The sequence below is a fragment of the Bactrocera tryoni genome, unplaced genomic scaffold (assembly GCF_016617805.1).
Source record: "Bactrocera tryoni isolate S06 unplaced genomic scaffold, CSIRO_BtryS06_freeze2 scaffold_25, whole genome shotgun sequence".
In the NCBI taxonomy this organism is placed as follows: domain Eukaryota; kingdom Metazoa; phylum Arthropoda; class Insecta; order Diptera; family Tephritidae; genus Bactrocera; species Bactrocera tryoni.
The window spans coordinates 7657103-7682613 of record NW_024395977.1 but is presented as its reverse complement, the minus strand read 5'-3'; the positions used below and the strand labels follow the sequence as shown (position 1 = coordinate 7682613).

At 35.7% G+C, this 25511-nt stretch overlaps 1 protein-coding gene, 1 long non-coding RNA gene and 1 pseudogene across 4 annotated transcripts in view; 2 read left to right on the top strand and 1 right to left on the bottom strand.

The window, feature by feature from the left end:
* The window catches only part of LOC120780966 (cadherin-86C), a 144370-nt gene extending 122202 nt beyond the window's left edge, over positions 1–22168 (bottom strand). The window contains exons 1-3 of one of the 3 annotated variants that reach the window (XM_040113193.1): positions 21928–22168; positions 19131–20439; positions 18931–19079 (exon numbers count right to left, since the gene is read on the bottom strand). In XM_040113193.1, coding sequence (XP_039969127.1) covers positions 18931–19079; positions 19131–20439; positions 21928–22106 — 1637 coding nt within the window. In that variant the 5' untranslated portion in view covers positions 22107–22168. Of the gene's footprint in view, positions 1–18930; positions 19080–19130; positions 20440–21927 lie in introns of those variants that run through there. The other 2 variants (XM_040113194.1, XM_040113195.1) reach the window with 2 other exon arrangements.
* LOC120780968 lies at positions 18111–18808 on the top strand. The gene is made up of 2 exons (XR_005705986.1): positions 18111–18406; positions 18475–18808. It is a non-coding gene; the product is annotated as an uncharacterized LOC120780968 (long non-coding RNA).
* Positions 22169–23450: 1282 nt separating the features above from the next.
* LOC120780967 lies at positions 23451–24835 on the top strand (annotated as a pseudogene).
* Positions 24836–25511: the final 676 nt, after the last annotated feature.

The following is a 25511-nucleotide window of genomic DNA, read 5'->3' as shown; positions in this document are numbered from 1 at the left end:
TATAAAGCTGTTGGGTAGGTTTTGAGCAAAATTGAATTTACATACTTTCTAATATGCTAAACACCCACCTTCCAGACCAAAGCGTTACCAGTTGAGCGAATTAATTGACTGGTTTCATCGTGTTATGCGCAAAAATGAAAAATGGTGGGGATACCGTCGTTAAGACATGCGTTGCGATCCTACCTTCTTATTGAAAGCCAAGTTCGCTGAGCTTATCTGTCCTGGACAATCTACTGGTGAGCTACATACGGAACGTATCGATCGCGAATGTATTACCGATTCCGTTCGCTCCGACATACCGTGGTTGAAGAATTTTGGTGTACAATTGACCTCCATGGAAGAGCAAGTACCATGGGAATTGTGACCATATCGTGCTGCGCAATATTATGATGCCGAATTGGGAGAGTGGGGGGAACCAGCTCCACCAAAACCGATAGAACATCGGGAAGAACTACGCAAATAATAAACAACACTCATAAAATGAAAGTTGACAGCGTTGGTGACCAAGCAGCGATTTGAAAAAGAAACATTTGCATCTACGCGCCTTTACATCTAGTGAATTATGGTCGATTATGAATGGTGTGGAAGTTGATATTTAAACTTAAAAAAACAAATAAATGTAATTTGGCTGATAATGAAGCGCTATTAAAAATTAAGGAATTTGAGTTGTACTTTTAATTGGGCCAAACAAGTTAGTATCGATTTGAATAATTTCAAACGAAATATATTTCGAAAAATCATTTATTTTTTTGAATACTATGCCAGTATTGCTACTGAGCATGGCAAAATAGTGTTGCGTAAGCTAATTTAAACTACTTTTTACAACTATATAGATATTGCAAATTCAAAAAATAATTTCTTTAAGAATCCTTTTTATTTAAAAACTTAGCTTAGAACTAAAAAATAATGTGGTAAATCTGTTAGGATAATCAAACACTCCATTTGGGAACGAGTAGGATTCCTGATCGCCGGCATATAGCTAAATTCTGACATATAAAACGTGTATGTATGTAGTTTGTGATTACAAAAATTCATACTTAAAATTCAGAAAACATGGCTATTATAATTATCTCTTGATTTATCTTACAGTAAAAAATTGTGTTTTACTGTTCAAACGAATTATTATGATATGTAATACCAAATTTTTTAACAATAGTTATCTCTTTTGGTACACTCATTATCAAAAATAATTTTCATTTGTCCATGAATAAATTAACTACAACGCTTAAAAATATATAGCATATTTATTTATATCAAGAAGATATAATTAAATATTTTGATGACAGTATTAAACTTCATTCTATAACAAAAATTGAAAATAGTATTTATACATGTACAAATATAGTACTATAAATTTACAATTTTATATTATAGCATTTTCGCTTTCTGCAACCCGTTTTGACCTCTCGCCACCCTTATTCACCAGAGGTGGCCATGATGTTTTATTGTGAACGTACACTTGAGGGGGAGGTTAAGGACTGTGAATGGCTCTTTTTTCTATTGTGAATGGGACTTTCCCTACTCCTCTATACCATGCATAAGACACTGCGTTTAGCTTATTGCCGAAGGCATGACACTTTATTTGACTACCAACAACATGCTTTTGCCGCTAACAAAGGAACGCAATTGAACGGTGGTTGCTATGCTACATAATTACATAAGTATTTATCTATTAACTAGAAAAAAATACAATTTGCAGTCTTTTCGTTTTATTTATTATTCAATATGTGGTGCGTTTATAATTTTCAACGGAGTGTTGACATATCACAATTATTTGTTGAAATTTTTATAATAGGAATGTAAAAATAATAAACTATCGACTGCATTTGGCGCTAGTCGGCTTCGCTTCTCAGTAGCATAGCAACCATCGTTCAATTGCGTTCCTCTGTTAGCGCCAAAAGCATGTTGTTTTTAGTCAAATAAAGTGTCATGCCTTCGGCAATAAGCTTAACGCAGTGTCTTATGCCTTCGGCAACAAGTCAAACAAAGTGTCTGCTTGTTTCGTGCGTAACACTTGAAACACTTCTTTGCCGAAGTCAATATGTTATGCGCACTCTTCGCTTTGCGCTGGTGTTCTTTCATCCACTTCTTTCTCTTTAGCATCACACGTAGCAGTCAATGCAGTGTTCAGTCGCAGAAGCAAGAAGTATTGACTAAGTGTACAATAATTGCGGCCACCGCATGCAGATCTCTGATTGTCACATATGTAGATACGCTCACTGCTTCAAAGTCCACATTGGCATATGTATATCTCGCGATACCCCCTGGTTTTTGGCTAACAAAAACAAGCAGGATTGTGTTAAAAACCAAAGCGTAATACATATGTACATACACGCATATGCACAAAGTGCAGTGATCTCTAAAACGAGCGCTCATTAGCACCTAATAAATAAAATAACCACCTATAGGTATATCCTATAGGACATTTGGACATAAAATATATACATATAAAATAAATATACATAGAAAAATAAAACATATAAAATATTTCCGGTCAACAATAAATAATTAAATCAAATTTAAGCGATATTCTATATACGTGTAATATTTGATTTGATTTGGAAAACTCTTATTTACTTAAAAGAGTTCACGTCTAAACATTTCGTTCCAAACTCTTTTTTACTTAAAAGAGTTCTCGTCTAATCATATAAAAACATATATATACGAAGATATTTTTTGAAATCTCGGTCCATCAAAAAGCTATTGGTTTTATTGATTTTTTTGAAACTCTTACATACAAAAGAGTCTTCTTTCAACATTTCATATACGAAACTTTGTCTAAACATCTACAAGTCTAGTTTTCACTAAGACGTTTTGATTTATTCTTTACATATTTTAAAATCAGCTCAGACTCAAAGGAATCTAAAACAACTCAGTTGCTAAAAGTTCCAAAAATGATTGCAGATTGATAAGTCCATGTACACAGGCAGAAGCTACACGCCCAAAGCAAGGTGCTACAAAACTAAAGAGGGGTAAAGATATTTCTTATACAAAATTCATTCCTGATAGTGACTGTTTGATACGATACTGCACTCGATTTTCATCTTCACCGATTCAAGACAATTCTGAATCGGTATTAGAAATAAAAAAAGACAATTTAGACAACTTCTGGACACGTCTCCAAGCGGAATATGACGCAATCGTAGAATCTGACGACTCTGATCTACCGGAAAATTTGAAATCCTCGGCCTGCTCAAAATACGAAAATTGCTTAGACCAATTCGAAGAGACAAAAGCCATGATCTCTGATCAACTAAACTAATCAAATCAATTGCACCTACTCCACAACCCAGAGTAGAGCTACCACAAAGCCAATCCCAAGAGGCAAGTTCAGGCATTCACCTTAAAGTGCCAGTATTCGACACAGATATATTTCTTGGTGGTTATGAACAGTGGCCGTCCTTCCGGGACATGTTTACAGCCGTGTACATAAACCATCCTAAATTATTACAAGCGCAGAAATTGTATCACCTCAGATACAAAACCAAAGGTCAAGCAGGCATAATAGTCAAACAGTTCGCTCTCAATGACGAAAATTTCAATTTCGCTTGGGAAGCTCTAAAAGCACGTTATGAAAACGAGAGAATATTGGTCGACAAGCAAGTGACGATACTATTGAACTTACCAAAAATTCAGAAAGGAACCAGTGAAGAATTCATAAAGCTTCAATCCACTGTTTCAAATTGTTTGTCGGTTTCATCGACACAGAATATTCCAACAGAGCTGCATTACCAGAAAAATCGTTACTATTGTGGGAGCAATCGCTCTCATCGCGAAAAAAGTGCCCAACGTGGCAGAAAATGAAAGAATTCCTAACTACCCAATATGAAATTGCAGAAAGGGTAGATAAAAAACTAGTCAGAACAAAAAACGTTCAAAGCGACCTTAATAGAAGCTTCAATAGACCCCAAGCAAGTAGCCATAATAATTTAAGTACAGGGATGGGCACATTTTTAGCCCGCAAAGTTAGCAAAGTGCGCATGAGGGCTAGATGAGGGGAATATCAGTTTACGGAGGAATGGGCATAAGAAGTTGCGAAACAAATTCAATTACATTCCTCCGTAAATCAATGTTCATCGCAGAATGGTTGCGACCAGATATAAATACATAGATGTTTAACTCCTCTCTAACTGGAAGTGAGAGAGCAATTGCTAAACGTCAAAACCTACTGAACTTTGACAGCTAATCGAGTTCAGTAGGTTTTGACGTTTATCAATTGGAAACGAGCGATGGCCAGATTGAAATCTTACCAAAAAAATGTGTAAACGGAGGGATTTGTTGCATCGTTCAAGACCACTTATAAAAAATGAAAAACAATGAAAATTAAATAAATGTGTAAAATTTAAAGATATTTGATGAAACATTTTGTAATTAGAAGCATCATAGTTTTATTTTCAATGGAAAATTATTAAAAACATTTAATGATTGAGAGCTAACAAGCTTAAATCCTTTTATTGGGTATTGAAAGTACAAAAGTCAATTGTTATAATATTCTTTAAAAAGATTTAAATAATTTCTCCATATAATAAATAACCACTATTTAGTAATTTTTATTCGTAGAAAATGTTGGGTATTGGGTTGATAAATGCCCAAAAATTGTTATTTTGTTCAATCTCGCCATAATGGAAAATGTTATAAAAAACGCTAATTTTGAGGCGCTCTCACACTGGAATAAATTTAACATCCCCTTATTCCTGGTTGCGACAATACTGACATTGTACACAAATTAAAGAGCGGAAGTTTACTTCATATCGGAATTGTACAGTTGTGTGAACAAAAACAGGTAAACATAATTTGCAGGTTTGAGAGTTTCGCATCAATATTTGTTTTTATTTACCTTTGCATGGTAGGAAATTCTAATCACTGTTAGGAAAAAATTATATACATAAGTTAAACTTGTATCTAAAAACAATTTTATTTAGTAAGAAAACATCACATTTTAAAACTTCACAACACCTTATGGTTGCTCCTATTTGTACATGTACATGTGATAGAAGAGTTAATGGTGGTGATGCCAGTTGTAAAAATTCATTTTAGCTACAATTGGGAAAACTTTTATCTAGGTGTGGGCTTTTATACGTACATATGCAAAGCAGTTTTATATGTATATCTGCATATCTGCATAAGAAAAGATACTTGTGACCAATTTATATATTTTGTTTAAGCATATTGCATTTTCATTAAATGAATAATATAAATATATATATTATTCATATATATATTTTATATGATATTTTCAGTTTGGTTGTTTTATCAAAATATTCAAAGAATTGAGGTTTTTTTCCATAATTGTTCTGTTAAATTTTAAAAATCTGAGTAGCCTCTGGAAATGTATTAAAATAATAATACGAGCTATGGAAAGGGAACACATGTTTTCAAAAATATAAAAAATCATCAAATAAAAATATATTTGCGCGGTATGGCATTATGGATTGAGAATGGCTAAGCACACAAATAGGATACAAACGCTAATGGCAGAAACATAGAATTAAGCTTCTCCCTTAGAATAATGTTGACATTACTCAATACGCATATGTAGTTTTATACACATCTAACTTTTCAATTATAGTTTTTCGTAATATAAAATATCAAAACTGAAATCAAACTATTAAAAATAGTTTATATATTTTTAAATAATAGCATTCGACTCTTATTTTGAGTTAGTTTAAGAAAATTTCGAACATATTGAAGACTTTTTTTATAATTACTACAGTATATCGAGATTGGCAACCCTGCCTTGTGAGAGAACAATCTGCTGACGCGTTTCTACGGGAAAAACCCCAAGTGGTTGGAAATTGGTAAACGGGCGGTAAAAGTGGTGTTGGCTTATCATTCACATTGCGCTCTCATAATTGGGCATATGTGTTTGAAGAAACAGTGGTTCATAAGCTGAAGTTATTATTAAAATTACTTTTTATTAGGAAGTTTAAAGAAATAACCTGGTTTGAAACTTTCGAAAATTATTTCTATGTTTGGAAGTACCTACACTTGTGAATAATTTTTTTCAATAATGAAATTAAACAAACATAAAATAAGAAGTAGGTTATCTGATTCACATTTTGGTACAATAATACGTTTAGCTACAGCAAATGAGATTAAACCAAACATAGAATTTATAATTTGAAATAAACTAAATTAAATGCTGTTAAAAATACATTAAAAAAATGATTACTAAAATAAAATATTTATTATACTTTTTGTTATTTGTCTTACATTTTATAAATTTATAGTAACTACAAAGAAACTTAAAATTGTTAGGCAATTTTAAAGTTATTACCCACAGTTCAACTTCCCATATATGCGCGCGCTCTCATTTGTAAACATGGTGTGGTAAAATATGTTGCTCTCATTTGTAAATATGGAGTGGTAAAATACGTTACTCTCACTTCTCTCTTCATGTTTGCACGCGATGATCCCCTCATCTAGCCCTAAAAATGTGCACTCGTGCCCGCATGGGCAAAATGACACTGAGGCCTAATATGCCCACCCCTGATTTAAATAGAAGCTTTTTTAAAAATCAATCGTTCATATCCGAAAAATATAAGCAAACGTCATGCGAACTTTGTAGAGGAGGTCACAAGCTAAAATCGTGCGAAAAATTCAAAAAAATGAATGTTAGCGATCAGAACAATTTCGTAAGAACGAAAAAATTATGTACCGACTGTCTGTCACATGCGCATACGCTTAAAGATTGCAAAAGTAAATTTAATGGCTCACCCCCAAACAGCGCAAACGTAAAAAGAGCAACAGGATTAGGTGCAACAACAAATTCTGAAAACTGCCAAGGAGCACCATGCTGCTCAAAGGCATTAAAAACCCAAACGATATATAGCGAAAACCACAGTAGGGTACTATTACCCACAGCAGTTGTCTCCATCGAACACCGAGGAGAACTGTTTAAACTCAGAGCCTTAATAGAACAAGGATCACAACGATCTTTTATAGCGTCTAGGGCACAAAACAGGCTACAGTTGCCAACTAAACTGGCCAATTTTGAAATCACGGGAATGGGCGGAAGATTTGTTCAAAACTCAAATAAAATCTGCCCCATTACCCCCTTTTCACCCAAAGCGGATAAGCGCAAACAAGCAGAAGCTATTGTTTTACCGTAATTAACCAATATGTTACCAAGCTACTCGTATCATACCTAAAGCTAGCAGACCCAAACTGCAACACCCCCGTTTAAATAGATCTTCTATTGGGCAGCGATCTCATACCACAGATCATCCTCGAAGGTATTGAGAATATCACAAATACACTTCTGGCGCAAAATACCATTTTCGGATGGTTCCTAAGTGGACTACTTAGTTGCGGAACCAGTCACAACAATGACGACTCAAGCTGAGGAAGTCTCAAACGAGTACCTCAATTCACAATTGAAAACATTTTAGGAATTTGAAGAACTTCCCCCCATAGCAGTCACAACCCTTGAAGATCAGTATTGTGAAGACTTTTACAAAGCCATTACTACTACTAGATCAGAAAATGGTCGGTATGGACACACTCGCCTTAGGTCACTCTCGCACCTCTGCAATACAGCAGTTTCTAAGTATGGAATCCATTTAGATCACATGGAGGAAGTAATCCCAGGGGAGAAAATCGTCAACGGCAAATACTACTCCTTTTACCTGCCACATCACGCAGTAGTGAAGCCAGACAAAAAAAAACACAAAAGTAAGAGTTGTCTTTAATGCCTCGAAAACCACTAGTTCGGGGGGGTGTGGGTCCCCACACTTCAACCAGATTTAATGCTTCTGATATTAAATTGGCGTATATTCAAATACGTATTCAATGGGGACGTTGAAAAAATTTATCGGCAAATAGTCGTACATAAAGACGACCAAGATTTTCAACATATTATGATCCGAAGATCCCCCACCAGTTCTCTACGTGACTTCAAATTAAAAACAGTTACCTTTGGCGTTAACTGAGCACCATATCTAGCCATTCGAACTATCCACGAATTGGCAGACAACACCAAGTCAGAATTTCCTCTGGCAACTGAACTGTTGAAAACTCATACGTATGTAGACGATATTCTGTCTGGAAGTCACACCCTTCCACAAGCATACGAGGCCTTATCACAGGTATTAAAAGCCCTCAAATCCGCAGGGTTTCCTTTAAAAAGGATTACGGCAAATCACCCAATTATACTCAAAAATATTCCAAACGAAAATTTGTTAGACACTAATTTCCTTATATTCGAAAAGGAAAGTACAACAAAAACACTATGCATCCAATGGAATGCGATATCGGACCAGTTTTCATACACGACCATATCCGCATTATCGGCCATAACAAAAACACAGATTTTATCCTCGGTGGCAAAACTTTTCGACCCCGCAGGATGGCTTTCGCCAATTATGATCCAAGCAAAAATCTTAATACAAGAATTATGGCTAGATGGAACCGACTGGGACGAACAAGTGAAACCTCTTCGCTTAGAAAAATGGTCCCAATTCACAACCAATCTGAATGATATTTCTCAGATACAAATTCCACGATGGGTAAACTACTCCCCCGAACACAAAGTCGAATTACATGGCTTCCGTGATGCCTCTGAAAAGGCATACTGCACTACTATCTACATTTGTGCGCACGCAAAGTGACACCACGACCACAAGCCACTTAGTCGTGTGTTAATTTTGTATCTCTTTTGTATAAGGTTTGAAATGTGGATTTATTTGGTTGTAGTTATAAAATTAACTAAACCTTATACAAAATTTATGAACATTAAAGAACTGTAGGGAAAATGTTTTAAATATCAAGGTGCTATTATTATGGTCACAACAGGTACATATGTATGTAAGTATATCTAATTATTGATATTTTTCTGAACTAAAATTTTTTTAATAAATGATTTTTATTTTGTAAATACTCCTTAAATTCTAGGCAGGTAAGATCATAGTTGCATTTTGTTATTAATATTGCTTTGATAGTTTCCACTTTTATCTGGGATTTTTCATCAGTCCACACGTTGTTTAAGATTGAAAAGATTCTTTCGGTTGGGGCATTTGAGCCTGGCAAACACAACGCAAATTCAACAACTTTTAAAATATTTTTAAAAGGTATAGAATTATTTTTAAAATGCATAAATATTTCAACCCATTTATCTACTAGAGTTTTTTCACTGTTTTCCCATTCGTTTAATTTATAGGAAGCTAAATAATTTTTAACGAAAGAAAACTCGTCAAATAATTCACCATCATTTACATCAGTTTTATTTCTGATTTCCATGACGTATATTAAATTTCTTTCCACAGAATTCCAAGATGGTAATTTACACAGAAGTACCCATTCCATCACTTCTACGTCTTTAAAGGCTTGATCCCACTGATTTAAATAATCAATGCAATTATTATAAGATTTTGTCGAGTTACTATTAAATTCATCTGCATATTTCATTACCGTTTTATCCAACGCGGAAATTAAATTCCTTACAACTAGAGGTATAAAAATTTCATCACGGCGTTCGGTTATTTTAAATTTGAGTTCTTTAATAAGTAAGGCCACTTCTATCATAGAGATTTTCTGGGACTCAATTTGAAGAATATAAATGTGGAAAAGAGATGCTTCCAAATGTGCAAAAAAAAGCCACGCTTCGGATGCAGGATCTCCAAAAAAATTGTATAAAATAGTCGGGCATTTGGGTTGTTGTAAAAAATATTCCTTCAATGGTTTATAAAGCTTTAAAATTCTTTCTATTGACGGCTTAAGAGTAAGCCATCTGGTTTTACTAAATCCAAGTACTTTTTTGTATTCAACTTCAACTGCGTCATATATTTGCTTTAAATTTTCAACACTAACTGTATATATGTAGAAGTACGAAAAAATTTTAACTACAACTACTTCAATATCTATCGGCAGACAATCTATGGAGGCTTGAATACAATTATTAATAATGTGCGGAGCAAAATTTATTCCAATAAGCATATTACCGGTAGATTCTTTAAGCTTATGAAAAAGATTTTTTTTTCTACGTCTTGCTGCTCCACCAAAATACAGTTGGTGTTATCCGCGCATAAAGCGAGTAATTAACTACATTGGAAATTAGAGCTGTTAAAATATCTGACGATTCACCTGACAGTTCCTTTACATCCAATATTTTTATTTGTATCCCCTTTTGCGGCAAGAAGTATCTGACAAGGCCAGGACAAAGCTTAATGCTGCCATGATTTGAACAATCGAAGAAAATGGAAATAAAATTAACTTCCCGCAAATCAGCTTCGATTTGCTGCAATACGTGTGGTACTAATACATTACACACAATAGCTTCAGTTTTAGTGCGAGCGGATGAATAGTTTTCTTCAAAACATCTTTTAATTAATTTTGATGTGCAATCATTAGAACGAAACGAAAAGTTGGTGTGGTACGCCCAAGTACCTTCATTGATGGTGGTCTTTATTCCCCGGTCATCCATTGTACGTGGTCGCACAAAATTGAGAACGATTTGACTGGTTGAAGCTTCAAAATCAGCCTTACGATGTTTTTGCGATATCAAATGACGTTCAATATCACATTTACCACCATTAGCAATGGAAAAAACAGCACTGCATTTCAAACATTTCACTTCATTCTCATGTGCAGCCTTTTTTATAAACGCGTACTTCTCTTTCAAATTATTGATGAAAGTGCATTTTCTATGTGGAGCCATAACGTGACAATAAAAAAGTATTTAATTGAAGTGTTCAAACAATTTTTTGAACACTTACCAATTTTGTTTGCTATTTCTTGTTCGATGGTCAATCGTTGCGCAGCATTCACGAAAATTGCATTGCAAGAAACATATGTTCATTAGAAATGGTAGTTATTATCGATAACTGCCTACATTTTGATTAGTAAAGGCCTGCCACCGTACATTTTTAAGTATCGAATAATATGCGGACAAAGGCAGGACACTTGGGAAAAAAACAGTACATTTTCAGGTTTTTCTGTTTCGAAAAATTACGCCGGACAGAGGTTTGAAAAACAGTACGGCCCTGCAAAAAACAGTACGGATGGTCACCGAATGCATGGAAGACGTATATTTCTAACCGAACGTCTGAAATACTTGACCAAGTGGGATCAGCCACTTGGCGTCACGTAGCCAGTGCTGACAATCCTGCCAACCTAGGTACAAGAGGGTGCAAGCCACTGCACCTTGCCACTACCACCCTCTGGTGGAATGGCCCCCGATGGTTGATAGAATCTCCTGATTCTTGGCCACAATCCCCCATGCGCAACATTACCGCACCAGAAGGTCGAAAAATCGCTACCTTTCACACATTATCGGATGATGCCGACATCCCTGAACGATTTTCATCGTTTCCAAGAGCTCTCAGAGTAGTTGCTTACATGTTCAAATTTATCGAGCAACTCAAAGGCAAAGTCAAAGGGTCACATTATTTCCTATGCAACACAGTGACGCACCTAGAGTTACAAAAGGCAAAGGTCGCACTAATCGTATATACACAAGCGCGCTACTTCAGCCGCGATATATCACTACTAAGAGAATCGAAGCCGATTGATAAAAGGAGCTCACTCTTAGTTCTAAACCCATTTCTGGACACGAAAGGTCTGCTTCGTGCCAATGGTCGGCTTGCTAATTCGAGCCTAACATACAACGAACGCCACCCTATAATAATTATAATAATAATTGCATCCACATCTTAATGCTACACGCGGAACATCGCCTCATGAGACATATGGTACGCCAGGAGTATTATATCCCCCGTCTTAAGCCAAGTGAGTGCATCTTCACTTGCAAAATTTGCACTATGGACAAACAGGAGATGCGAACGCAGATTATGTTTCACGACAAAGGCAGTACATCTTGAGCTGTGTAGTAATCTGACAACGGAGGCTTTTCTCGCTTTCATCAAAAATCATGAGAGATAATGGCAAAACCTTCATTGGAGCTCAACGAGCCACAGAAAAGCAAGTGTCATCCGACATCGTACAAAAGTACTCAAGGTATCAATCGGCAATTTATACCCCCAAGCGCTTCTCATACGGGCGGTTTATGGGAGTCAGCTGCGAAAAGCTTCAAATCCCATTTCAAACGGGTACCAGGAAATTATAAATTCAATTACGAATAGTTCACGACGTTATTAAATCGAATTGACGCCGTTCTCAATTAACGGCCATTCACAGTACTATCGCAAGACCCCTTAGATTTCACCGCCTTAACTCCAGGGCATTTTCTAAAAAGGAGCTCCCATCCTGGCCATTTCTGAGCCAGGCGTGGAGTCACTATCCCTATTAAATCGATGGGAAAGAATTAAAATTCTCCGTCATGATTTCAGCCGCCGATGGAAGGACGAGTACATAAAGGATCTCCACAAAAGATACCGTTGGAAGACTCCTGAACAAGCGCCTAAACTCGAAGACTGTGTCCTCATCCATGATGATTGTCTACCCCCTAACCAGTGACGGCTAGGTCGCATAGAGAAGCTACATTATGGCTCCGACGGTCACATACGAGTCGTGGATCTCCGAACGCAAAACGGAACACTAAGCAGACCGCTCGTGAAGCTATGCTTTCTACCAACCACGGACGATCGCGAATCCGAAAACCGAAAAAACCAAACCGATAATATCTGATATAACAAAATCATTAAATTTAACAATAAAACGAGAAATACGCCCATAACAACCGTTCGAATTAACCCGCCGTATCAAATAACCAAGATTATTAACAAAAAATTGTCGATCAAAACAACGACACGTTCATGCCACATGCCATGGCACGATCACCATGTCTGCTTATCTGATAGAATTTTGTAATCAACCATCTTTTCTATACAGATTACCATGGATGTAGATACGCCAGTCGCAAATACGCCAACCGCTCGGCTGGCTACCAATGTGCCACGCAACGGGCCTACACCAGCGCCCCGAACGGTAGTTGCAGCAGTATCGGCCGCTGCGCCAGCAACCACGCAAGCAACCACACCGGCACCTGTATCGGCAACCGCGCCTGCAGTGGTACTTGCACCCGCATCTCGCGGAGGCACCCGACCACCACCGGCCACATCAAGGACTTCGGAGACCCTTCGGATAAGGTGGCCCATCTGCCGACACCCACATCGTATACACCAGTGTTTCACAAAGTGAGCGATAACGCCCCCTTGTGGGCGCTGCAGGTATCAAGGGGGGCGGTAAGAGACCCAGAAAGAAAATGGGGGCGTTGTGTAGAATCCTGGGGGGGTTATTTGTAATTTTATTTAGCTAGGAGGCCTCTTAGACAACGACTACATGAGCTCTCGACTCTCAACAACAACTTGTGAACATCAACTATTATGAATTAAAAGATTGCTCAAACTCGTTTTTATATTTCTCTCCGCGTAGTTCATATATCTCTCCTATTTTATTGAATATAGAAAAAATGAAAATTATGTCAATCGGTCGCTGTCAAACGTATTTCTATTGCCATAGCCAAATCTGTATGTGGGCATTTGCTATCATAATATAATCATTTGCGCAAAGGTGTAGGGTAGGTAGGTTCGAGCTGATGTAGCGAATGCTTTGATCTCTTGAATAATTTATTTTATCACTTGCGAAATGACGTCGGGTAGGTAGCACGTTTTGAGCTTTTGAACTCCTTAAATCTTTTATGTGGAAAATAAAAAAAGGATCTTTATCCTTTCTTACAAATGTATTTCTGGGGAAAATAAAAAAAGGATAAAGGTCCTTTTTTTTACAAATGTATTTCTGGGAAAAATAAGATAATAAATGTATTTCTATGAAAAATAAGAATTCATATTTTTGGACTACTACATATATAATAATTGTGCTTAAGCATTCCTATATAAACAATGTAATATTTATTTTATATTCATTTGTGGTTTTGCGCGTTATGAGCATTACTTACGCCTCCTTTACACTACTCGCGAAGTTAAACGTATTTCTCAAAGCAAATCAATGTAGGAAGTAAAAAAGAAGAGACGGCAATACTCTGCGGAATACATTATATTCGGATTCTATGTCTAAAAACATTTTCGAATGAAGCAATGAAGCCTTCAAGACCGCAAGATCATTAAAAAAAATGCATCCAGATAAGAGAGACAAGAATGTAGCATATTTTCAAGACCTAGAGAAGAAGCATAATACTTAGCCAAGTGTAGCAAAACTATTTGCGGCGGCTGCTAAGCAAGATGATAACGGACTTCGAGCTTCGTACAATATCTCTTTGTTAATTGCTCAAAAAGGCAAACCACATAACATCGGAGAAGAGTTAATATTGCCAGCAATAAATGAAGTAATAACTACCGTGCTTCATAAACCGGCCGCAGATATTATCCGAAAAATTCCTTTGAGTAATAATTCTGTGCAAAGACGAATTGATGAAATGGCTGAAAACATTGAAGAATTATTGTACGATCACCTGAGGTCAAGTCAATTTTCAATTCAGCTGGATGAGTCCACTTTACCAACTAATGAAGCATTGTTGTTGTCTTACGTGAATTTTATTAAAGATAAGAAAATATGTGAAGAACTATTATTTGATAGAAATTTAGAGACCGATACAAAAGGCGAAACCATATTCAATATATTGGAAAAGATTTGCGATGAGAAAGAAATTCCTTTCAAAAATATTATTTCAGTTGCTACGGATGGCGCTCCGACTATGACAGGGTGCCATAAAGGCTTCATAGCGTACTTAAAAAATAAAATTCCAGATGTCCTTGTGTACATTGCGTTATTCATAGACAACATTAAGTTGCTAGAAACTTAAGTGAAAAACTATTTCAATCACTGCAATATGTCATCAAAACAGTCAATAAAATCCGCAACAGCTCTTTGAATGATAGATTATTTCATCAGCTTTGTGTTAGTAATGACGAGGATTTCAATCGTTTGTTGTTTCATACTGAAGTTCGTTGGCTATCAAGAGGCAATTGTCTGACTCGATTCTACATACCTGTTTCTATACCTGTTTGACTCTGTTATAGAGTTCTTGGGAACTAAAGATACAGAATTTCAAGACAAGCTCATAACATCAAAGAATGATATAACTTACTTGACAGACCTGTAAAAATTGTTCAACGACATGAATCTCCAACTGCAAGGCGATAAACTAAATTTAAATAAAACAAAAAACATCGTTGCTGCTTTCGCAGCCAAACTGCTTCTACACAAAAAGAATCTAGGCAGACGTGAGTTTCACAATTTTCCGAATTTATCAGTATCATGTAGTAACGACGAATTGTTTGCCTACTGCCAACATTTGGAAAACCTACACATTGACTTCACCGAACGATACCAGGACATTTTGAACTTGGAAATACCAGACTGGGTGTTGAATCCGTTTTCAAATGTCAACACAGCAATGTCACCTCAGCTGGAAGAAGAACTTATATCCGTAGAATTGACAACAAACGAGGAAATAAAAATCAAGTTCGAAAATGGTTACCAAGAATTTTGGCTACAAAAACCGATCTCGCAATTGTACCCTGGATTGTGGTCAATCGTTTAATGATTCTTGATAGCATTCCCATCGTCATATTTGTGTGAACATGGATTTAGTGCTGTGACAACACTGCTTACTAAAAATAGAAATCGTTTGCTTGTTACCGAACGTGGCGACTTGCGACTGTTCTTGAGTAAATTGGAACCTGATATTAACAAAATTATTAAACAGCATCAGATTCATCCTTCACATTAGTTTTTATATATGGATCGATTATTTTAGTTTTATTTTTAATAAAATATTCACTGTTTTAATACTATAAAGTTGTGTTTCAATAATCATTCTTATTGGCAGGTGGAGCTCGTAAGAGTTAACTTGAGACCTAAGCGCCGTTGTATGCTATCTACTGCGCTTAGGTTTCAAGTTGCTGGTTATGGTAAAAGTTTCGTTTAGAATTCTCCGTTACTATACATATGTATGTATATAGGTCACAATAATTAATTTGAAGTTATAGTGGTTTTTAAATATGTGAAAAAATGGGGGCGCTAAAAAAATATTTATTCTCAAAGTGAGCGGTAGACAAAATAAGTTTGGGAACCACTGGTCTACACCATTGTGGAATATTTAGGGGTATACGACCTTTACAACGGCAGCAAGTTGCCCAGGCACACGTGCATTGCCTCAACTGCCTGTCGCACACTCATCCGACTCCAGAGTGTAAGTCACGGGGGCTGTGCCAAATGTGTCACCGGCCGTATCACACGCTGCTACATCGCAGCTCGTCACGCGAAGTGAACCGGCCACCCAACCATCGTGTCATACACCAGCGGAGTGGAACGTCGTTGCGGCGTCGACAGCCTGGACCACCACCTCGTCGCTCCACGGGTCTGAGCAGCGTTGTGGCTACGCTGCAACAGTTGCAGCGCCTTCTAGGCTAAACAGTCGCCTAGGGGGGCCGGGATGGCTAAATGTATAGGAAATATATTTAAGTTGAATAAACATTTTGATTTTTTTTGTTTCAGCTACTCATTCGAGTTTAATAAGTCATTTTAAGTTTAATAAACATTTTGATTTTTTTTGTTTCATTCTACTCATTCGACCGAAATCATGCCAGCAGTTGAGGCACTTTTTTTCGGCACTTCCGCAGACAGCACATAACTCCGTTATTTTTCGATATTTTTGTAAAAAAAAATGTTTAATATAGCTAAAAATATACTTTATTACGTCCATAGAACGTCGAAACATTCAATCTAGTACTTCCTTTTAAAAAAAATTCACGAAAATCGCCTAGTTTTTCATGCGTCACACTGGTGTAGCCCCTTAATGCCTATTCCGAATTACACAACACAATTTCTAGTGAAGCACACTCACTCTCTTCGAAATAACTTTGCTAAATGATCTTCAAAAGTGAATTTGCTTGATTCAATTCCAATAATACACATACTTAAAAGTACCGTAATAACTAAGTATGAGCCGACCAAAACAAAGACAGCGCTTACTGTTAATCGCTAAACAGTCAAAATTGCCCAGAAGCAACGCTGGGGTGGAAAGGGTTAAAGCATTATCATGGATGCTGTAGGAAAAAAAAACTTTTCTTGGAATGAGATAACATAAAGAAGAACATTTGGTCAGATTTAAGTCAGAGAGAAGGTATTGGATACATTATCGATATGGATGAAATACTCGTAACAGCTAGTAGTTGGCAAAGGAAACCGATTTAGTTGTGGTAAAGACGTTAACGAGATATTTCAAACCACAGGAGGTAGCCTTTGTAATGAAAAAAAAATTGATTGTAGCGGCTTCTACGATGATGGTGTTTCTAGAAAGGAGTTTTACCACAATAAATGTTATTATGAATTAATTTATTGAAAATTAACCAAATTTCCAAAAATTCCAAGGGGATCAAATGCAAGAAGGGGTGTTACAAATGCTTCATTGACTTATCAACAACTTCTAACAGAACGCAAACTAACTTAGAGGCCTTCTTGACAAAAATGTAGAAAATTGGAAATACTAAATAGACTAATTAATCTTACAGACTTAAATTTGATTTGTGCATTCGCTTATATTGTTATACTTTGAACAGGATATATTAAGCTTGTCACGAGGTTTCTAATATAAATGGTCAGCATGACAAGCTGAGTCGATTAAGCCATGTCCGTCTGTATATACGCAAATTAGTCTCTCAGTTTTTCAGATATCTATTTACAATTTTGCACACGTCCTTTGGACCCTAAGAAGTTATTCATCTGTTTGAATCGCCGATATTGAACCAAAATAGCATATAGCTGTCATACAAACTGAACGGTTGGAATCAAGTGATTGTATTGAAAACTTTTTCATAATACTAGATATATTTACGAAATTTGTCATCGATTATTGCCTAAAGCGATAATATAATCTCAAGAGAAATTATTCACATCAAATCACCATAGCATATAGCAGCCATACAAGCCGAACGATTGGAATCAATTACTTGTATGTACCTTTTTATTTGAGAAGAATATTCTACATAGCTTCTTATTTTTATTTTTTTATAAACATAATTATTAAATAACCAATTCATATGAAGAAATATCTTTAATTTAATAGCTAAGCACTTTTATATCCATATTCTCCTAACCCTATTATTTACATGGTAAGATAGCCTCGTTTAGAGCTGTTTCGCATTATGCTTAATTATTTGGCATATAAAATGTATACATGGATTGATTCTTGGTATTCTTAGCACCGAAAAGTTATGTTTTTTGTAGTGAAATGTACTCAATATATGTAAATTAAAGCAAGGCACGAAGTGTGAACTTCACACCATTATGTCAATTTGTAAGTATTAAAGCCGAGTGGAACGTTTGGAGGCGCATACAAACCTTGTTGAAAGATAATATTGGTATGCATCTAAGCAATATCTAATAGCAATATCGCAAAACAGCTGCTCATTTTTACATGTACTTTATTTTGCGACAAAGTTGAAACTACGCGAGACTATTTCCAGTTTTCGTTTCTTCGCTGTAAAATGTAAATTTATTTAAATATAATATTGTATTATTTGGTTATTTTCAAGTGAATTGATTAAATATTTATAGGAAAACAATCACGGATAAATGAAGAACAGCTGCCTTATTGCAATAATGCTACCCTTTTATACAAATACCACATTAAATAGTACCCTTAATGTATTTGGTATGTTGTTACTTTAAAATGCATGTTTACTCTAGCTTATTGATAATGTGGTATAAAGCCAAATTTAAATTAATTTTTGAGTTTTTTTAATAGTATTGGGTTAATATGTAACTATTAATTGGAATGATTTTCTGGGTTGTAACTGGCATAGAGTTGAAACATTTCACAACTCAGCTACCTCTTAAGATTTAAAATAATTAAAATGGAAAATTAACACAAGTAATATACAGAAGCCGAGCTCATGTGTTTTAATTTACATAACTAAATTGTGAATTTTGGGATAGATAATACAAACTGTTTACATATATGAACTCATATCAGTATATATACGAGTGAGTGTATGTAAATTTATTACTTACCTTGCAATTCCATATAATGGGCACCACGAACAAATGCAACACAGCAAAAGTATGAGAATTGTTAACGCGACTAAAGTTGCTAAAAATATAAGCAGCCAGAACAGCAATTTATTTTCGGCTTTGTATAGAGTCTGTAAAGGAATAATAATCTATTTGAACTTATTAAATTAAAATGTTTTGCAAATAATTCGAATACATACGTCTGTTGCTACTGGGTCGCTACCATTCATTATTGCATATGAACTATTGTGTTGCGATAAACGTTGCTGTATCTGCGATATATCTACAACCGAATTGATATCATAAAGAACGGTAGCTGTTACGACACTTCTTCTCATCGTATCCGTGTTGTCCCCGGTAATTGTTTTGGCACCGGGTTCGTCTGGTTGTAAAGGTCTAATATCATGTATTATTACTTTTCCTCCTGTTATGGTAGAAAGTGTTTCTTCTGTTTTAACTTTATCAGGACTTTCACCTGGAACTACAAAAGTCACAGTTCGTGTTCGACTTTCTGGTGGATATATACGAATGTTTGTGATGCTAAAACGTACAGGTACTCCTAAATCATATGCTCGCGCTGTTAGAAACAACATATCCTCATCGATGTGAGATGGTATTTGACGCTTTCTTCGTGCTTTGATTGGAAATGTAATTCTCTCTCTCACAGTTAGCTCGCCAGTTTTTTTATCCAAAGTGAATTTATTTTCGTAGTTTCCATTAACTATTTCATAACGCACTTCATTGTTAGGTGGTGTTGCATCCTTATCTATGGCATGAATAATGGCTACAGAGGTGAAGGATTTCAAGTCTGGAGATAGTATAAATTCGTACAACTCTTTTTCGAAAATTGGACTTTCATCATTGATATCTATAATTTTTATAATCAATGGCACTTGGGCACGATTACCTGTACCATCATTGTCCCGTGCTTCTACGTATAAATGATATTCGGGCATTACTTCACGATCAAACCCGTGATTATTAGTGGAAACTGTAATAAGTCCTGATTCCGCGTTTAAATTTAATGACGTGTTTAAATAGCCCAAAATAGCTGTGTATCGTACAAGTCCACTTAAATCAGCCGTGTCTATATCGGTGGCTTTAACTTGTATAACTTTTGTTCCGGCAGTCATATTTTCTGGCAGTTCAACAGTGTACATAGATTGCTCAAATATGGGTGGGTTATCGTTAACATCATTTATATATACATTGACATTGACAGTAGTTGAAAGATTTGTAGATGGTCCCAATTCTTGAGCTAATATTTGAAATTGCACAAAATGACGTTCTTCATAGTCTAAGAGAATATTATCTCGTACGTGTATGAGAAATGAAGTGCTCCGTTCAGCAACATTAGGGGAAATTTCAAAAGTTCCGTTATTATTGAGTAAAGTCAATGAAAACACGCCATTTTTACCGATATCATCGTCATAAACACGTGAAACATATGGGTCGGCAAATGTAAGGGCAGTACCTTGCGGGGCATTTTCATCAATTCTTGAAACGTAGCTGAAAAATTATACGTAACAGAAAAGAAACTTAGTGTCTATTAAAATTTTTATTAGGATATCTGTATATGTATGTGCGTATATGCATTTTACACTGGCAACAATTCGTTTTGTTTTCTTATAGTTTCAAAGCATAACTAGATAACAGATATACATATGTACTTAGATGTAGCGTTCAACACATTAAAGAACTAGTGGCTAAATTGAAGAAATAATCTGCATAGATTCATACATATATTAAATCTACTATTTTTATTTCATTGAGGATACATTTGTGTATCAATCTACTAACGCATTTTATATCCAGTAAGATGATTTGCAAAATGAGGTGAGAAACTAATTTGACAAATTTTGCAATACGTTTCTGATTTTTATCAATGAATTTTTATTAGGTACTGTACAAAGACTTTATTCGAACATATACACATATGTACATATGTAACTATTTATGAAATATAATGTTTAATAAGCAAGCCCATTCAAACCTATGTCTTTTCTGCTTTGATACAGTTAAAACCTATGAATTTTCGCTAGTGTGTTATCCATTTTGGAATATAATAGGTTGTCAAAAAAGTCTTGCGGTATTTTCGCTAGTTGGCGCTGAAAGCGCGTAGTTCTAGTTTTAATCGTCGCATCGGGTCATGCTATACCTTTTTGGAAAGCTCATTTCAAGCGCTAACACGTGTTTGATTGATTGTCGTTTCTTTTAAGTCGTTCGTGAGTTATAGCGTCGCAAACATGGAGTAAAATAAAGAGAAAATACGGCATATTTTACAGTACTACTACCATAAAGGCAAAAATGCATCTCAAGCCGCCAATAAAATTTGTGCAGTTTATGGACCCGATACAGTTTCCATTTCCACCGCACAACGATGGTTTCAACGTTTTCGTTCTGGTGTAGAGGTGGTCGAAGATGCGCCACGCTCCGGAAGGCCTGTCGTCGAAAATTGCGATAAAATCGCTGAATTGGTCGAAAGAGACCGGCATAGTAGCAGCCGTAGCATCGGCCAAGAGCTGGGCATGAGTCATCAAAAATTCATTTTAATTTCAAAAAAAAAAAATATCAATAAAAATACCGCAAGACTTTTTTGACAACCCATTACCTCTACATAAATATGTACATGTTATGGTACTGTACATATGTAGGAATGTACCTATATGAAATCAACATTTCTGTTAAATAGTGTGCCGATTGCCCCAATTTATAGTAATAAGTTAACATATGTATATATTGCACACTCTTTAAGAGGTATTATTTTACTATGAGTTATTTAAAGTCTACAATATTTACATCAAAGCCTAACTTAACTGACAGAAATAACCTCCTCATATTACTGCTGGTAAAACTCTCCATTTTATACTATTAATATATTTGGCGAAAAACTTTAAAACGATAAGTTGCATGTTTGTTACCAATATGTGTTTAAATTCTATGTTTAGACTAAATGCTGTACTGTACGAAGATATATATATATATATATATACTAACTGATCATTCTCGAAATAAGGTGCAGAATTAGTCCGTTCTGGTAAAAACAAAGCCAATTGTACTGTTGAAGCCATAGCTGGGGGCTCATCACGTCCAACTTTAACTTCTTCAGCAATCACGGTGAGTAAAACAGGATCTCCAACGTGAGTGATAGCTGCGATTTCCTCCAGTGGCCGCATCAAAAATATTTCGCCTAAACAGCATTAATAATATAAATTACTGGTTACATAACGTAATGAAACGTTGGAATTGTATTTAATTTTAGTCAGAGAAATCTTTGCATGCAAAATCCTTATTATATTGAACTGTTTCCTATCAACGTTTTTATAATCTCGCAAAGTTTTGTATTGTGGTAAAAATTTTGTGCACCCATCAGTTGATGACAATACATTTAGAAATATAGTTAAACTATATATGGGTTATTCCATTTTTCGTGTAAAATTTTTTATTTGAGTTCCTTGAGGCAAGATATTGGACACGTATTTTTTTATTACGACTCAATATGAAAAATTTTGGTGTTATGAATTTTCAAAATTTCGAGAAGAAAAGTATTCCGTTATAAAAATAACTATAAATAACAATTTTTCTTTCACTTTTGAAGTATTCTTATTCACTTTTTGTTATAGAGAAATGTACAACAACGTTAAAAACTACTTCTGCAATAAATTTTTAATCTAAATCAACAGCGCACTGAGCGTTCGCATTTGATCGCAGGTTCTTTGATCCCACATGCCGCTTCTTCTCGCGCTATACGTTTAAAAAAATTTCAGTGCAGTCAGTACGTGAGAGAACAAGTTAGACAATTTGTCCAAATCATAATTTTATACAGTTCACTTTGGAATGTATATTATTAAATAAGAAGAATTATGTACATTTTTCAAAAAAAAAAAACGGAATTATTAATAGTTTCAAATTGAATAAAAATTAGTGGAGAAAATTTTTATTCTTATAACTTCAGAAATCAAAAATATGATACATATGTATATGGGAATTAGGCGCGAATGCAGTCCGATTCAACTCATTTGTAACATAATGCCCTACAAGGCGGGGATAACCAATTCGCAACTACTTACATCACACACAATTTTTGAATGTGTAAGAATGCGACGCACATATTGAATCTGATAGAAATTGCCGCCATTGAACCGCCATTTGAAGAAAAATTCGAGGAGCGTACGTAAGTTTCTGATATTTTATTAAATTTTATAAAATTAGAATCTTTACGGAAAAACCGAATAATTCAATAAGAAAAGGCTTATAGATGCAGTTAATAGCCTTATTAAAAAATCTTCGCTCCTACGAATATCATGCAACAATTCGATATACATACTATATGTATGCTGTTAGAATGCGATTGGACTCCATGTTAGAGTTTGGGTGAACCTGCTACACAGGTACATAGCAGAGATCGGCATGCGCTGCTGTTTCTCTGACTTTAAGCCTATTTACATTAAAAGAAGTGGATGACTGAACGCCAGCGCAAAGCATGCAGTGCAAGCGCACACCACCACCGCATTGCCATGGTTAAATGCTTTACGATGGTTTATTTAGTTATTTGAATCTGGAAGAAGTGTGCAAATTTCCCTTGAGACGATAAATAACAGATCGGGTTGGGATTTTATTCCAATAAAAGTATGAAATAACTAAACATGGCCTCGCTAATACTGCTGCGTAATGGGTCAGGTGCTGTTCCAATTTTATGATTTAAGAGATGTAAAAGCGATACGCGATGCTGTGAAGGACTCAAATGTATTTATGAACTTAGTTGGTCGGGAATTCGAGACAAAATTTTAAATTCAATGACGTGCTTGGGGAAGGTGCACGTCGCATTGCTAGGTAAGCTAAAATTAAACTTTATTTCAAAAGATTTACCATGTAATTTTTATTTTTTTTTATAGAATCAGCAAAGAAGCTGGTGTAGAACGTTTGATTATTTTTCTGCTTTAAACGCTAGTCCCAAACCAATGAGCTTTTTGTTTGAGGGTGGAAGTAACTTTTTGAAGAGCAAATACTGCGGTGAGCACATTCGGATGTTGTACAAGCTATTGTCAATTGCGCTTAGGATCCCAATACTGCTGGTCAGGTTTATCAAGCTGTTGGGTAGGTTTTGAGCAAAATTGAATTTACATACTTTCTAATATGCTAAACACCCACCTTCCAGACCAAAGCGTTACCAGTTGAGCGAATTAATTGACTGGTTTCATCGTGTTATGCGCAAAAATGAAAAATGGTGGGGATACCGTCGTTAAGACATGCGTTGCGATCCTACCTTCTTATTGAAAGCCAAGTTCGCTGAGCTTATCTGTCCTGGACAATCTACTGGTGAGCTACATACGGAACGTATCGATCGCGAATGTATTACCGATTCCGTTCGCTCCGACATACCGTGGTTGAAGAATTTTGGTGTACAATTGACCTCCATGGAAGAGCAGGTACCATGGGAATTGTGACCATATCGTGCTGCGCAATATTATGATGCCGAATTGGGAGAGTGGGGGGAACCAGCTCCACCAAAACCGATAGAACATCGGGAAGAACTACGCAAATAATAAACAACACTCATAAAATGAAAGTTAAAAGCTAATAATGAAGCGCTATTAAAAATTAAGGAATTTGAGTTGTACTTTTAATTGGGCCAAACAAGTTAGTATCGATTTGAATAATTTCAAACGGAATATATTTCGAAAAATCATACTATGCCAGTATTGCTACTGAGCATGGCAAAATTTTTACTACTATATAGATATTGCAAATTCAAAAAATAATTTCTTTAAGAATCCTTTTTATTTAAAAACTTAGCTTAGAACTAAAAAATAATGTGGTAAATCTGTTAGGATAATCAAACACTCCATTTGGGAACGAGTAGGATTCCTGATCGCCGGCATATAGCTAAATTCTGACATATAAAACGTGTATGTATGTAGTTTGTGATTACAAAAATTTATACTTAAAATTCAGAAAACATGGCTATTATAATATCTCTTGATTTATCTTACAGTAAAAAATTGTGTTTTACTGTTCAGACGAATTATTATGATATGTAATACCAAATTTTTTCACAATAGTTATCTCTTTTGATCTCCTTTGAAGTTGGTCGCCTTGTCGTGGCGAAGGGGCTTAAGTAAGAGTAAAGTGTGCATCCCAAAGGAAACGCACTCTAATCTTACGAACTAAGAGGGACACTTTATAATTCCCACAATAGTGATATGGATGAATAAACCCTAGGTTTTACGCCCATCTCCTATTGTGGAAGTATGAGGATACCCGAACCAACACCACCCTAAGCCAAGGTGTCGAGGTACCCGTGCCGAGGGCTGAATGGTCAGCGGGGGGTAATAAATAGCTGATCGCGAACGGTCCCCTCCGATGCCCGGGCGAGGTCGGAGGTATAAAAGCCTTCTCTCCGCATACCGGTTCTGCGGACGAGTGACCAACCCTTTCCGGATTACTCGTGGGACCAAACATGAACGAAAACAATAATGCAACAACAACAACAACATCAACTACAACAACCAAATTGACGACAACAGCAACGACTAAGGACATGAACTATCGGAATCCTATTACGGAATCCGAAGAAGAAG